Source organism: Gavia stellata, chromosome 26, assembly GCF_030936135.1.
Source record: "Gavia stellata isolate bGavSte3 chromosome 26, bGavSte3.hap2, whole genome shotgun sequence".
In the NCBI taxonomy this organism is placed as follows: domain Eukaryota; kingdom Metazoa; phylum Chordata; class Aves; order Gaviiformes; family Gaviidae; genus Gavia; species Gavia stellata.
The window spans coordinates 6859549-6875040 of record NC_082619.1 but is presented as its reverse complement, the minus strand read 5'-3'; the positions used below and the strand labels follow the sequence as shown (position 1 = coordinate 6875040).

The 15492-nt window shown below is 42.4% G+C and overlaps 1 protein-coding gene across 1 annotated transcript in view; it reads right to left on the bottom strand.

Moving 5' to 3' along the window:
• ARHGAP32 (Rho GTPase activating protein 32) overlaps positions 1-15492 on the bottom strand; it is a 188281-nt gene that overhangs the window by 62287 nt on the left and 110502 nt on the right. Inside the window, exons 9-11 of the mRNA XM_059829798.1 lie at positions 14319-14441; positions 12028-12105; positions 3029-3110 (exon numbers count right to left, since the gene is read on the bottom strand). Coding sequence (XP_059685781.1) covers positions 3029-3110; positions 12028-12105; positions 14319-14441 — 283 coding nt within the window. The remainder of the gene's footprint in view (positions 1-3028; positions 3111-12027; positions 12106-14318; positions 14442-15492) is intronic.

Genomic DNA, 15492 nt, shown 5'->3' with positions numbered 1-15492 from the left:
ACAGTTTTCCTGTATGGTCCATTTTCTTTCATTTCTCTCAGGCACTGGCTGTATTATCACTGGTGCAAGCACATACTTCCACAGTCAAAGAAAATATTGTTTCTAAAAGCTGAGTTTGCACTTAAATCCAACCCTCCTCTCCCATTCCCTCTGTTTCATTTTCATTTGAACTTCAGTCATTATTTGTACTGCATTATAGACCACTGCAATATTTTATGGTTCTATTAAAATGCTGTCCCCGTTACTTCTGCAAATCAAAACCTCTAATTATAAATAATAATAAAAATGCAGGGCAGGAAGTTCTTTGCTTTCCATCTGCTTTTCATTAGATTACTCAACCCAGCCAAATCTACGGACAATTAAACAACACAAGGAGTACTATGTTTGTAAATTCCTTCATGGCAAAGAGCTTTATGCTGCAGATACAAAATGTCCTAGATGCCCTACGCATCGTATTTTGATTACAGAAAATTAAGTTTGCATGTCGATAAGTATGTCTTATCAAGCCCAAATCTAAAACTCCACATTAATTCTAGATGAAATACCCTGCTAATGTCGAGTAAGGACAGCAGCTTCAAGTGGTTCCTTTTAGAAAAGTCTCTACTCCTTGGGAAAAGCCAATCTGATACGCAAAGGGAGAAAACTAATTCATGTGGATATTTACGTGCATGAGAAACACCCTGTATGTTTAAGCCACAGATGAGAACACACTAAATGCACGGAATATGAGTGAGGAAAACGCAAGCTCTTCTGCATTATCCCAGCAATGCAATTCCTAGCAAGGCTCTGGAGGAACCACTTGGAAAGATCCAATGTCACGTCTCGCCGCAGTGCTCCTGAAGGCGCTCAGGGTGCTCCAGCAACTCCTTTCTGCCCCTGTGCCACCCTCCTGGACTGTGCTGACACGGCATTCAGCTTGTGCTGCTGCGTGGTAACCCAGCCCAGGAAACTGAAACTCCTTCCCCCCCTCCCGCTTCATCTTCTCAGCCCTTCTGTATTTCACACATCATTTTTCCTCCGGGCAGATAGGTTCCTCGGGTTCTCCAATGTCACATTCCACATACCTTTACTATCGGAACCTCCTGCCTGACTCCTTCTAGCTCCCGCCAAGACACAACTTCTACAGCAAGTGAGGACGAGTCTTCCAGACTTCTGCCTCCACCATACAAGTACTGTTACTTCCCAAGGTGGAAAAAATAGAAAGCATAAAGCTACGAAGAAACAGTATCATAAATTCTGTGTGCAAAGGGCGGGCAGGGAAGGATTACAGACACAGCTGCAACATTCGTTCTAGCAACCCTTACATCTGAAAGCTCATTAGCGTTCCTCTAGAGCCATCTTTTGCCTTTAATTGTGCGCCTAGAACAACTATCAGGGAAGGTCAACAGGGACAGCCTCATGACTTGGCAGTATCTTTCAACTTACTACTTTTAATAGGACTTGGGCTTTTGGTATCAACTTTATAACAAACATTTCCCAGGACTGAAAAAGGAAATCCACCCCCCAGTGTGCTGTTAAAGCCAAATAGAATCTATTCATCTATGCTGCTTCATTCTCTCTCATTAAAGCATAGCAAGAAACTACGCGCTAGCAGCTCGTGACATTTAATTGCCTGAGCCATATTTAATAATAAACACTTGCTTATGATGGTAGCTATCAGCCTGGCCTGTATTTAGATTTAAAGTTGCCCTTGCCTATGTGCTTTAGCTGATAGAGTGCAGGGAATTGACTGATCAGAGTCTTCAGAGATCAGCTTCAAACAACAAAAGGCAGACACTGGATTTATGGAATGACCACCTGCTGCAGCGCTTTGAATTGCTAGTGATCTCTGACGCCGATTCTCGCAAATACGTTTGCGTGTTCCCAGGAATAACAAAGGCTGCAGATACCAATGGCTGAGAAAACTATTTCCCTCAACTGTCCGCTCTTTGAAGCACGCAGATTAATGCACTGCACTGATGGCTTAGGGTGCTCATGACTTTTTACCAAAAGTTCCAAGCTGTAACACAAGATCTGATAAAATGCCTTTCCCCGTAGTAAAAGTCAACCTTTTGACTCACATCTATTTGTTTTAAAGTATCAAGTCAGCAATCTTATAAGATAAGGAACATCATTAAAATAAAACAGATGAAAAGAACACCAGTTAACCAGCTTTCCAACTCAACTTGCCGGCTGCATAACATTTTAAGAAAGATCAGCAATTTCAAACTGCTTTCTCTTGGTACAGAAGATATACCGATATATCTTTACACATGCGAATATAGAGATTTTTTTTTTAAAAAAAATCAGAAGAATAAAACAAAAGCTTCACCATCAGTAAATTGTGCAGAGATCTCAGTTATGCCAGCACATCTAACTGCAATCACTTCCAGTGTATACTAGGATGACAGTAGAATCAGACCCAAGATCTCATTTTCTATTTATTTTGCCTTTCCTCAGCAGAGCTTGGTATTAATTTTCCTGTATTTCATACAACACAAAACTGTCCAGAAGGCAGTAGGAAGTAGATGGAGTCATACCCAGAGCAGAAGCCATTAGGATTCCAAGTTCTGTTATAGCTGATTTTCTCCATCAATCCCCAAACAGAAAGAAGCTTCCAGTACCTAATTAATCTATTCCATCTAAGTCAGCATAAACATTTTTGGGTCGCCTGTACGTTCGGTATGACAAAAATCTAACACACAACACTCTCTGGACACCAAGAACTGGGATGTTGCATGGCATCACTAGTTACAGATCGCTGAAGGAATCTTACATTCTTACAAGCTTAAAAGCTTTCAAATCATGCAGGAGATGGACACTGATACTAGCGTACAAAACACCGCAGATGAAAAGACATTCAACAGTGGCAACTATTCAGAGAGAGGCGACGTGTAGATGATCAACACGTAGAAGGGACAACATGATATGCATAAAGGATGATCAACACAGAGCATAACATGGTATGTATAAAGGAGATACTAAACATGGAACACCAAAAAGATAACTCCATTTTATTTCACTGCACCATAAAACTTAATATACATACCTGGTTTTGGCACAGAATTGGTCACGGACTGAGGAACTTTGTCGTTAATTAGTTCAACACACTCACTAGGAAAAAATCCAACCTGTAGTAAAAACAGAAAGAGAGGCAGAATATCGAATGTAGTGTTTTTAAGATCTGAACTGTTAAACCAGCAACCGTTAAAACATTTTCCTCGAACTCTGCTTGCCTGATGCTCCATAACATTATCCAACCTAAAATGACCAACATAAGCGTAATAATTTTTCAAAATGATGCAGCCAAAAATTCTACAAACCAAATAATTAGTTCCATACCATACGGTTATAAGTCTGTTTTCTAAGCTTGGTCCACAGGACAGAGACACTCAACTGGCAGCAGAAAGGGGAGAGGACAAGTGTGCTACACACCCTTAAATCTCCAGCAGAACGAGAGAGAGAGAGAGAAAGAAAGACTTCAGCTGGGTTTCCTGCACCTGGCTGCATGTATGTAACATGGAATTTAATGAAGAGAGCAAGATGTTTCAGCTCTGAGCATCTCAATTATCTGTACTCAAATCCCACCAACGCTTGACCTTTTTTCACTGTCAAAATTTTATATTCACAAGCGTTTTAACATTTTATTCCTTTAGAAAACTGAAATCAAATACGGGTCAATATATTTGCCTGTCTGTGTAGTCCCATTACAGAAAAACACATATTCCCGTATGATGAGTTAGAAGACACTCTGAATGCACAAAGCTCTCTACCGTGGGCTAGCCTCACTGCATGTGCTTGATCTGATGAGCGCGGGTTATAAGTGATACTCCTGAAGCATTCAAATTAAGCCCGTTTAAAGATCTTGTTAAAAAAGTTCAATGGGGTTTTAGTTAAACTGAATTTAGTTCAACCTTAGAACTGAGAACAGGTTTAATGAAATATACACAGAGCAAAATGAGTTCTACATTTGTAAGTAAGAACCCAGTAATGTGACAAGAAACAAACACAAGTATTTTTAGAAGAAACAGCACGATGTAGCAAAAAAATCTCTACCAAGAGCCAGAACTGCTGGTGTGCACTCTATCCGCTTCTGAACATGGACAAGCCAGTGCAACCGTTGCGCCTCAGTTTCCCCATCAGCAAAGGACAAGGGAGCATAGTGCCACATATCCATTACTGAAAATTGATTTGAGAGGACAGCTGACAAACATACCGCACAAACCGTTTAACCATTACGATTTATCTGTGTATCTGCTCATCAAGCTGAAACAGAAAAGAATATTCCAGAAACAAACCCCAGAGGCAGGACTCCCTTTAGCAAATATTTGAAGATGCTTCAAAAGCAATGACCCAGCCCGGGCTACCACACAGCGGTGCTGTGCAAAAAGGGTGGACAGCCACTGAGTGCAGCAGCTTAGGAAGACATCTGCAAGTGCCCAACTCACAGCAAGGTCCTGTGACTGATTACTTTCAAACGCTGATTTGCAGCGTTCCTGCACTGAGCTTTAGCACAGCGTTTTTTCCTGCATCCCCTCTAACACAGAAATGCTGGAGAGGCTGTCTAAACCAGCGTAAGGGTTAAAGACTAGAGGATGGGGAGGATCCAAAAGTGTTGTTTAAATAAGATGTGGGGGCAGAAATTCACATGCCACCCAAAGGTCTCCGCATCTGCGGAGAAGTGAAATTATTGCCCTTTCACTGTTTAAGGCTTCAGGCTAAGATGTGACCAGATAGGGGTTTTACGCTTCCCAGCATCCCAACCTTCTCTCCACTTCACAGCATCTTCCTTCTCACTCTCATCCCAGGTGAAAGTCAAGCCAGACCAGAGCCTTTGGCAACTTTTATCCTCAGTCCGTATTTCCAGACCTTTTCCTCGCTCGTATCCTACCTCCACACCCAACACAGCTTCGGTACTGTGACATGTAATTCAAGTACCACCACCCTTCCGAGACACCCCGTCTAAGCCTGAGGCAGGATTTCCTGCCCCGTGTCAGGCATGCGATTTGGACAGCTGAAAGCATCAAGTCACTTCACGCAGCCACGGTTTGGTCAAGTGCTGCATCAATGCATGGCAAAGAGCCAGCGGACGGGCCCCCAGCTCATCTGAACAGAAGAACGGGGCCAGGACTGCTGCCAGTCATGTTAGCACGTCTACGAAATTCGCTGGAGCCACACGGCAGTCGGCACTGTGAGCCTGGCAAACAGTCCCTTCTCTATTTAGTCATCTTACACAATTCCCTTTTGTCTCCAAGGAAAAGAAGAAAAAAAAAATCTCCTGCCTACTCCAAGCTGATTTTCACCCATAAACCTCCAAGCAATTTAATAGCAGTGCCATGCATGGTGTGTCCAGGTAAACACTCCAGACTTCGGAACTATTCCAAATTCCCTAAGGGAAGCAACAGTTAATAGTAATACCAGATAACTTCTCCTTCCCACACCCCCAAAATCCAGCCAGGCAACGTTTTGTCCAAGTAAGAGGACAAACTGTAATCCATCACACTTCGTGTTAAAGACTCGGGATATGCTTTTTGTTAAGGCTATGACAGCATGGGAACAGAACTTGTAACAGCAGCAGCGCTATGGATCAGCAGACCTTGCTTCTCTGATCTACGGCTCCCTGTAATTCAGGCTGGCCTGTGCCTTACACTTCTGCTCAAGTGACTCCCAGAACTGAAGACCCCATCCAAAACCCAAGCTAACGTACGGCTTCACCCAACCACTCACTCAAGCTGGGTGTGCCAGTTTTGCAAGGAGATGATATGCCGGAGTTATATAATGTAGCGGCGATTTTTGTGCAGTTTATAGATAGAAATATGCCGACGAGTACAAGACAAGCAGCATGAATACCAGCATCACATACAGGGGCCCTTCGTCAGGCAGCTCACAGCTCAGTGATGCTGCTTTGCTAGGAGATGTTGCGAAACGGGCTGATTGGTACATACACAAAAAGTACTGATATTTAAACAAAATACATTCTATGGTTTTTAAAAACTTCACTATAGCTAAGAGTCTCTCTTGGACGTTTCCTGTGCAAGAGATGCAGGAGACAATTTTTAAGTTAGGAAAAATGTACATATCCAGTGACAGTCTCAGCCTCATGACACAAATAATACATTTGGGAGACTCCATAGCTGAAGTGATATAGTTTCTTTCATTCTCAGCGCTTCGAGAACTTTTTGTAATTGCCCACAATGTCTATGAGATGTGTGAAGAAACCTGAAGTACTTGGACGCCAACCTCCCATTAACCATAATGAAAAATGGTGGATCTAAAGCCAACCCCAAATCCCATGCTGTAATCAAAAGCTCGTTTGCCTTCGATCGTTAACATAATGTTTCTCCTGTTTCTGGATGCAATATACAATGCTAAACGTGAGTTTAGAAATGAAAGAAGACCCAAGATGGTTATGTCACTCCTTCTAGATATCTCAGAACCTTTCCCAAATAAAACACTATATCTGTTCTCGATGTATCATTTTTGCCGTGTTCACAACCAATAATTATAACGGATTTTTTAGGGAAAGAGAATTTTTACTTGCACCAGTGCTGACAAGCTCTCTGATGTTAACATACTGGTAATAGTTCTGATAGCTTACACTTTCTGACTTATTTATTCTAACTTTTCTTGCAAGATCCCCAAGAGATCGTCTTCAGGCTCATAACCTATAACTTGTGCCTCATTCCCACCCACTTAAAAGATGCTGCTTTTCCTCCCATGGAAAGTTTTCCACTATTTTATATAAATAAATGAGTTTAGTCCAAGCATTAATCTCAACAGATGTAGCAAGGCACTATTAGAGCTGAGCCAGGATTAAAGGATTTGGCAACGTACGAAAATTAATAGCAAGGGTAGTATATATTTAGATAAATACAAGGTCATCTGAAGGTTAAAAAAATCACTACACACCTTAACCAAAGGAGGAAAGACAGGCTACTGTTGTATGCAAACATTTCTGCAACAGCTACTACATCTTTTTTCACTTTTATGCCAGCATCTGCTAACAACTGGAAGATACATGAGGCTTTAAGGGGAAAAGTCAAAGTAACAGTAATAATTTTCAGTGTATGAGGAGGGAATTCAAACAAATGAGAAAGCAGCAACAACACAAATGGCAAATGAAACATTGTTGGAGACATTTTGGTTTTGAGATAGGCTAAAGTATGGGTTAAATTTCATTCAAAAATTTTACTCTTTTAGTTTTAAATCACAATAGGCTTGCAAAACCTAACAGTGAAACATCAACTTTTTCTTGCTTGTTCGGCTTTCAGGAGCAGAATTTTCACTTTGCTGTTTGCCAGGTAACTGCACGGCAGAGGCTGGGGCAGAGAGCAGGGCTTCCCAAAATACAGCCGGCACGCCAGTGCTGCAGCTCCTGTTAGGAAGGTACTCACCCATTTTAGAGGGGCACCAGTTCCAGGAGGAACAGGATTGTTAGTCCTCTTATCCTGGACTCTTGTAAAAGAGAACTGAACATCTTGGCCACAAAACTCTTCTAATTTCTTTTATTCACAAAAGAAATACGTCTGTGTGGGATGCTCTATGTTAATTATCTATTCCTGACTGGTATGGCAGCTGTACTTTGGGAAACTAGGTGAGGCTGGTCCAAGGCCCTTCCTTTAACATTCCCACCCACCGGAGCGGCTGAGCTAGCAGGCAGCTGAATGCTGAACATTACTACCAAAGGTCACACACGTTCCTACAGTGAGGTGTGAGAAAACTCCGCTGCTCAACTCAAGAAGTGCATTCACGCCTACGGTGCTCGCTGGCTGGGGACGGCGAGGGAAACGCCAGCGCACATGCGTCCGAGTGCCTGTGCCCATGCAAACTTTTGCTTCGTGCCTACGGAAAAAGGGCAGAGCAGATGCGTGCAGAGTAGGAAACTCGTGGCAAATCAGTTCAGACATAATTTTGCCCGATCTGGCACCGTTCTACAAATGGAAGTGGCCATCTGGCTGAGAAATGACGTCACTGGTGACATGTCCACTGGGCTCTTGCACATCGCCTGTTTTGCAGGTGCTATCGTTCACCAGCCAGATGGCTGCCTCTTGCACCGAGTTTCCAAACCAACGCACATGAACCAGAAATCAAACTTTGGCTTCTCATTTAAGAAGTGGTGTTTACAAAGTGACACTAGCCACAAAAATGTGCTCTGCCTTCCCAGGCCATTTTAACTAATTGGTACCCTATGTTCACACATCACATACGTGTTACTTATTACAAAATGATGCACAAGGGAAAAAAAAAAAAAACCACTCTCAACTAACAGCCTGTTTTACTCCTGACCAATCCAAGACAGAATACGTCCCTTTTTGGGAAATCCATTCAGCCTTAAAGCCTGTGTTCAGGTTCAGCATGGAACGTGGTTTGAAAGCAAGGACCTGCAGTTTCACAACCAGTTCAAGCTCACGTAAGCACAGGCTGATTGCGAAGAAGTCCAGTCCACCTCCAATCCCACACACCCTGTGCATTGGTTTGTGTCACCTCTAGCTTGCTCTTGTGCGGTAGGGCAACTAATGAAACTATACCCAAAAGACAGAATTATTAAGAACATCAAAAGGCAGTTATGCATCAAAAAAGGGCCTGTCCCTCGTGATTCAGCTGTCTGAAACAGAGTTACTGATTGAAAAGACAAAGCACGAAGAAAAAGAAGAGGAGAACAAAGAGGGCTGGAAGGCTGTTAATGTGGAGGTGGCTGTAATTTAGGTAACAATCTTACAACGAAAGCAGTGACTCACTAAGGACATTTGAAAAGAAAAAGGCTTGAGGAAAAACATCTTTAAAATCATTTTACTTGAAGCAGAGAAAATGGTAAGAAGCCTAGTGGGTTGTTTTGTTCCGCACAGGATTAAGTGTCTTGCAATGCAGCCATTAGATCAGATACTGGGAGAAAGGCACCCACAACTGTAACACAGAAATCTGAAGGATGAGAAAGACGGTGATCCATTCCTGAAGGATAGCTCTGACTGGCAAAGAATAAATTGACTTCCATGCTGAATCAAAGCTGCAGTTCGACTTGAACATACTTGCAAGCCATCAGGTTTGCATTTCTGTTGATGTCTGTAGACCTGCCTCTTGTTCATTTGCACGACACAGAGAACCCCCCATCCTAATAGATGGGGGGAGATGCAGGAACGAATGCACTTCTGCCCAGACATACACAAGTCACAGCTGGTTCAAATGCACAAAATCAGGTAAGCTCTTTTAAGTCAAGAAGTATTTTTTTTCCCAAAACCTTGTTCTCCTCCCACCAAGAGATGACTTACAATGTAAGCTGGGGTCCATTTGATAAAACCTTGCGCCTTTCCTAGCACAAAGCAAAAACCTGAGTAGTAACAGGAACAAACTGTCCAAACATTTGGTCTTTGGACCTCTTCCTTTTATCTGCTCTCAGAATCACAACTATCTGGCAAGACAGACTTTGCTGATTTATTTTATTAATTAAAATGACTGGATCAACAGATTGCTATCACGTTTACAATGGCTATCATTCCTAAATGGGAACAGAATTGTTTGCCTATAATAAATGCTTTAAAGGCTGCACAGCTTCATCAGTTCTTACACATATTACTATAACAACATTTTTCACCTATACACTCTTTTTTAAGTATTCATCAAGTACACTTCTGTACCGAACTGTAACACATCTCTAGGTCTGGTGTATCAACACCAGCAAGAAATTTCCTTTCTCGGAATTCTCTTCTCACTGCAGCAGGCAGCATGGTCAAAAAACTCCATGACAACAGGAAATGTACTTTTTCTGTACACTCAGAGCTTATGGGCCTTAAATTTGAAAGACAGGTTAAAAAACCCTCTCCCTTTTTGTACAATGCTAAAATTTGCATCTCGTGGTAGCTGATGGTGTTTCACGGAAATGAAAAGCTCCGGTAAGTACATTTCAAAGAAATGACAAAACCTGTCAATTCACAGGAAAAATGCACCTCTCTGCAAATCAGACCCATGGTTGTGTGAAGAGATATGTTTATGCAGTAATAACTGAGTTAGCATAGCTTATGAAATTGCTGCCTGTCAACGGAGATACAGCTGTTGAAAACCACCTCTGCGCTAACTAACTTTACTCTGCAGTCAGCAGGAGCAGAAAGCATACAGATGGTCCGTTACCCCATCCCAGCTGACAGGCAGTAACTTCTGAAAACACACTAACTTCATTTTCTGCATTTGTGCAAACACATCCTGAGAGCTAATGCAGCATTTGTTATGGCTGCTGCACTTGCAATGGTGTGGTTCAGTGGCCATGATCTGATTCACATTGTGAAAGACTCTTGTTTACAATTTAAGACACAAGATTATTCCACCCCTAATTTTCTGTTAAGCAAAAATACAGCGCTCTATTTCTGCAGCTGTTCAGTTCTGTTGTGTCAGTAGACTTGACTGTGCACGGATGCAGACAAACCCCTTTTCAGGCGGTTTGCTCATCAACGTATCGTTTTGCTGGGAAAGCACAATAGGACTGCTCTAATCTGGGAGACAGAAGGCAGCGACAAACTGCAAAAGAGCTCCCTTGCTTCTTGTGTCTTTAATCACCAGTGATACTCTTCATACCTAGTCACAATTTCAGCCAGCCGGATGGCAAGCCGGGAGCTCGCACTGAATAATGGAATCTACATCCTGCGTGGGGACACCATACACTTGTCATCAATCAGCTTTGTGCAAAGCGTCTGCACTCGTGCACAGATCACAAAGTGGTTCTGTTTTGTTTTATTGATTCACTTGGAAGTTAAATCTGGCATCACGGATCATTCCAAGTAGTACTAAAACATTTCATTAATTTTTGATAGTACGGCAAATAGAGCTTTAGGGCTTCTAAGATCAGAACAAAAGTCCCGCAAAGACGTAACGCTGTTCAAAACTAGAAGAACAATAGTCAAGTTTGTTCAAGAAATACCAATATGTTAACTCTAGAAACAAATTTCATTTCAGAGCAGGTATCGTATGTCCACGCTGCTCTCATTTTACAAATGAGTATTATCTGAACTCCCACATCTGATATAAAGCTGTATCTCACGTGCTGTGGCTAATCAGACAGAAACGTAACCGTGTAACCAGCACTCCATTCAGATGGGATCTGTAGTGTTTGGAGATCCAACTGCACACAGCCCTGGTATTAATGACAGCAGAACCACAGTCCAGATCTGGCACAGAAGGGTCTGTCAGGGACAATCTGAGGTACTTTGAGAAGGTTTTCCAGGCCAAAATACACAAGTGTCTGGTCAATTCTGACCCTCTCCAGAGCAAACTCGTAATTCCACCTACTCACAGACAGCAACTGCAGTATGAAAATCCCTCCTGCTTGAAAAGAGCTGAAACATGAGACACTACAGCGTAAGGAGGTAGAAAGTCAGTTACCCCAATCTTCAGCAGCTTTTGGGTTCTGTTTTGTAAATAGAGACTTTTGTTTGTTTTTTTTTTTTAGATTTCCTAATGAGAAAATCCAAGCTAGGGAATAAAAACTCTTTTGGAAGGAAAGTGCCATTTTGGCGCAAAAGTTTTGGTCCCCAATCCCCAAGTATGTTGAGGATCTTTTGAAAAATCAGTCTAAATCTCTCTGCTATAGCATTTACAGTAATATTAACACTACAGAAGAAATGCAGAAACGAAAGCACAGGTTAGTTGGGTGGCTTGTCCAAGTCAGTGGCAGTGTCTTATCAGCTGGCTTGCTCTGAATCCTCTATGTTCTGCCTGATCTGGTTTTAGACAGCGGAAGAAATGGCGTAATTTGAAAAACAGTGTCAGCTGCCTCGGAGGGGGTGCAACATAAGCTTCCACTAACATCAGGCCAGCTGTCCATCAAAGGGTCATGGCTAACCCTAACTCGCACAGTCAGGTGGGGAGACAACCTCCTGTGAAGACCACGTGTCTGCTGTAGCCCAAGTCCAGAGAGAAAGGGGAAGTCCTCCTACACCAACGCAGGAACGCTCTGCTTATATCTGTGAGTAATCCTGTGCAGGCACAGCAGTTCTACGAACACACTGCTGGGTTTCCTGCCTTTGTTTAGGTTGTACTATCAAGTCTGATGCTCATGCCTACCTGAAATCCATGTTTGCCTCTCCACCATGTGGTCAGCTCCTTTGGTGGCATATCAATAACAGACACTATGTCTCCCACCTGCAAAAGATTGGGAACATCAATCACCGCGTGCAATGTGGCTAGGAGGAAAGCACAATTCAAGTAACTGCATTCTTCAGCACTGCAAAAAACCATAAAACTTGTGAGCAACTGCACCAACGCCAATCTTGAGACATCTGCCTTTGTAAAGTCAAACTGTGAGGTAGAAGAGTTACTGCGTTATACAACATGCAGCTGTTCTTAAGGAAACAATTCTGAAAAGCAGCAGGCTCTCTGCCAAAGGGTACAGAAACATTCTGATTCAACTGCAGACGTACATAAGCAGTGATAGCGTGAAACACTTTGGAAAATATTCACAAGTAGCTGAACTAATTTTTACTATGTGCCCTATATATGTGCATGTAGGCATTGACATTATGTCGTCTTGTTTCCTTTCACAGCAAAAAGTGAAGAGCTGCCTTTGTAGTTCACGAACTGACCAAGACATGCTTTTCTTCATTAGAAAGCAAACAGAGGAGAGGTGGGGTGGTGTTACAGCATTTGGAAGAAAAATGACCAAGGAGAACAAACAGGTTTTCTGAAACTTCGCTCATTCCCATAAAAAATGTAATACTGCAATAGTTCAAAAGGAAATCAGTAAAATCAATACTGAATTGGGCTTGGCAGGAATCAAGATCTGTGCAGCCTCTATTATAGAAAATGAGATAAGCCAGAGTAGGAGGGGCAGAACCTAAATAAATACTGCAGCTAGGTAGAGCAAAAATTGTTAACAGTAACGCCCAACTTTTACCAGATGTTTTACATTGACGTATCTCAAAGTGCTTTATAAGGAAGATAACACATCCCCATTTTTCAGATAGGGATAACTGAGACCCAGGGAAGTGAAGTGATTTCCTCAGGGGAAGAGCAAACCAACAGCAAAGCAAATTTCCATTAAGGAAACCTCTGTCACCACAACGAGCAGAGAAGCCAGGTATTTTCCTTTGCTGGGGAGCGAATGCCAGCCAGCTACTTTCGCAATTGCCTATTAGAAAGTAACAATAGCCTAAACACAGAGAGAGAGTGTGGGTTAGGGAACAGAACGCAGTATTGTAAAACAACTGGTCATATTCCACTTCTGCTCTGCCAAGGCTTCTCACTGCGCAAACTTGGAAAGCCACACGCGCCTTGGTTTCCCCGCTTGTATACTATGCCGCTTAACTACTTGTTGGACTGCATGACAGTTGCAAGGCCAAGTTACAGCCTGCTGGCACAGAGCCGTAAGATTTACACGCAGGGAGTGCCATCTTAGTGCTTTTATTAATACCGAGGCACTGACAAACAGCCTGTGTCCTGTACTGCACGCATTTTAACTTGGAAGATGACATACTCACATGTCTTTTTGATTAGTGCGGTTCTTTGGTGTACACTTATAATCGCCCGATTTTGAATACGAACAAAACCCTGGCAGCACTAGACTATCGCTCTTATTTTTACTTCCTGTGCTGCACGCTATGAATGTGATCACAAACACTCCTTTGGGCACTAACTGTTTTCCTTTACACTTACATTTTGTATAACACTGTGAATACTCCATCGACAGTACCAGTGCACATAAACAATCAGAGCATAAGATGCTGCTTTCTGGGTAGAACAGACAAGAGCCAGATACCCAAAGACTTGCAGGGCCTGATCTTCCACATCTTTGCTCCACAGCAGCTCCTACTCTGCATCAAGTAAGAATTTCGGAACAGTATTAGATTATCAGCTGCCCTTTCAGTACCAAATTCTTTCACAATCTGGTTCTTTACTTTTTGTGGGAGCAGAAGCTCTTAAAAACGGTTTTAGACACGGACTTGCTAACAGGAACACAGGTTGTGTAAACTGGCCAGCGAATAATTAAATCGGCATGTGTCCACATACACACATACGTGGACAGTCTTCCTGAACAGCTACAACATACTTTTAATCCACTGTACAGTACAAACTATGCAGGGTCTGCTGCTGCTCAGAGACCAGGCTAGGGTACTTGGCAGTAGCTGTTTAATCAGAAGATACTAATGCTAAGTAAAGCTATATTTTAAAGATGACAGAACTCCTCCCTGTATCCAACCCAGTGCAAATCGAGTATTTAACTGAATCTTCTAAGCTTCACCTCACAAAACATTCTGAAACTGTCTGAATATTTTCCTGATGTGTGCACACACACAGACACACACGTTACACTCTTCCGTATATGACAACAAGGAATGTAAGCTCCTTTAATTATTTACCTCAAAGGACAGTTCGTCTGCTGCTTGAGCAATATATCTCTTAATAACATGGGCAGCAGCGATAGCAGGAACGTTAATGGATGATTCCTCATGGACTAGCAGGTGATTCCCCTTGTTATCAATCTGAAATAAAGAGCAGAAGAGACTGTGAGGCAGCTGAGGACAAGTGAGGAGGCATTTTATTAGTGCTCATGCATGGCAGAGACTTCAAGCTGATTCACCGAGACAGCACAGCTTGGGGGCCCCCTGAGGAGAGCAGCATGGAGGGACAGCGTAGGGCACAGCACACACAGAAAGGAAGAGGAAGAACAATTCATAAAGCGTATTTCAGAAGGTCGTATGTCCCCAGCCAACTCATGAGAAAAAGGCTGTATTTGTGCATCTTTGTGTACAAACATTAACATGACAGTGAATGTTTACAACTCCCCTTAACACCAAATCATACTGTTTTTCCTGAAGTACTTAAAATGGCAATACAAAAATGACTATAAAAATTCTCTGGGAAGTGGAATTAACGCTCAAGAAGAGGCACTGAGGTAAGGAGGAAATGCTCTCAAACCAAAAACTAGTGTCGCTTTCAACTTTCTCCCACCTTTTTATTTCTTTTTTTAAAAAACCATGGCTCCCACCCCTTGCTGCAATCATCAGCCTACTTTCAAAATTCCTAGATTATGTGCTCCTGTAAAATTTTGTACAATTCTCAGGTTATTCTGTATTGCATATGCAATAGGTTTGCTGTGATCTCTAGCTCCACTGTTGCTGTAAATTCTAGTTTCATTTTTCTCTATAACTTCCTTCCTCCCTTCATGCCGAGAAGGTTTCCAAGATTTTCCTCATCCCAAAGGATTTCAGGGTGAGGAGCTTATCAGCAGGGAAAATTGCAGGAAAATGCACTCAATCCTTATCACAATCATTTAAAAGTGAATTGCAACAGTCTAATAATAGTTGTTTCTATTCCTGGTGTGCAGCAGTATCATCAGGCAACGGAAAGACACCCGTATCTCTACCCAGACTAATCAGCAACAGCAGCGCTGACACAGACAGGCGGCCTCGATCACTTAGCCCCATTCTTTCCTGCTCTCGTTGCCCAATAAGGTCTATTGTTTAAGATGGCAGAAGACCATTAACAGAGAAACCGAAGCTGCAGCTGCAATTCACAATATACAAACAGTGC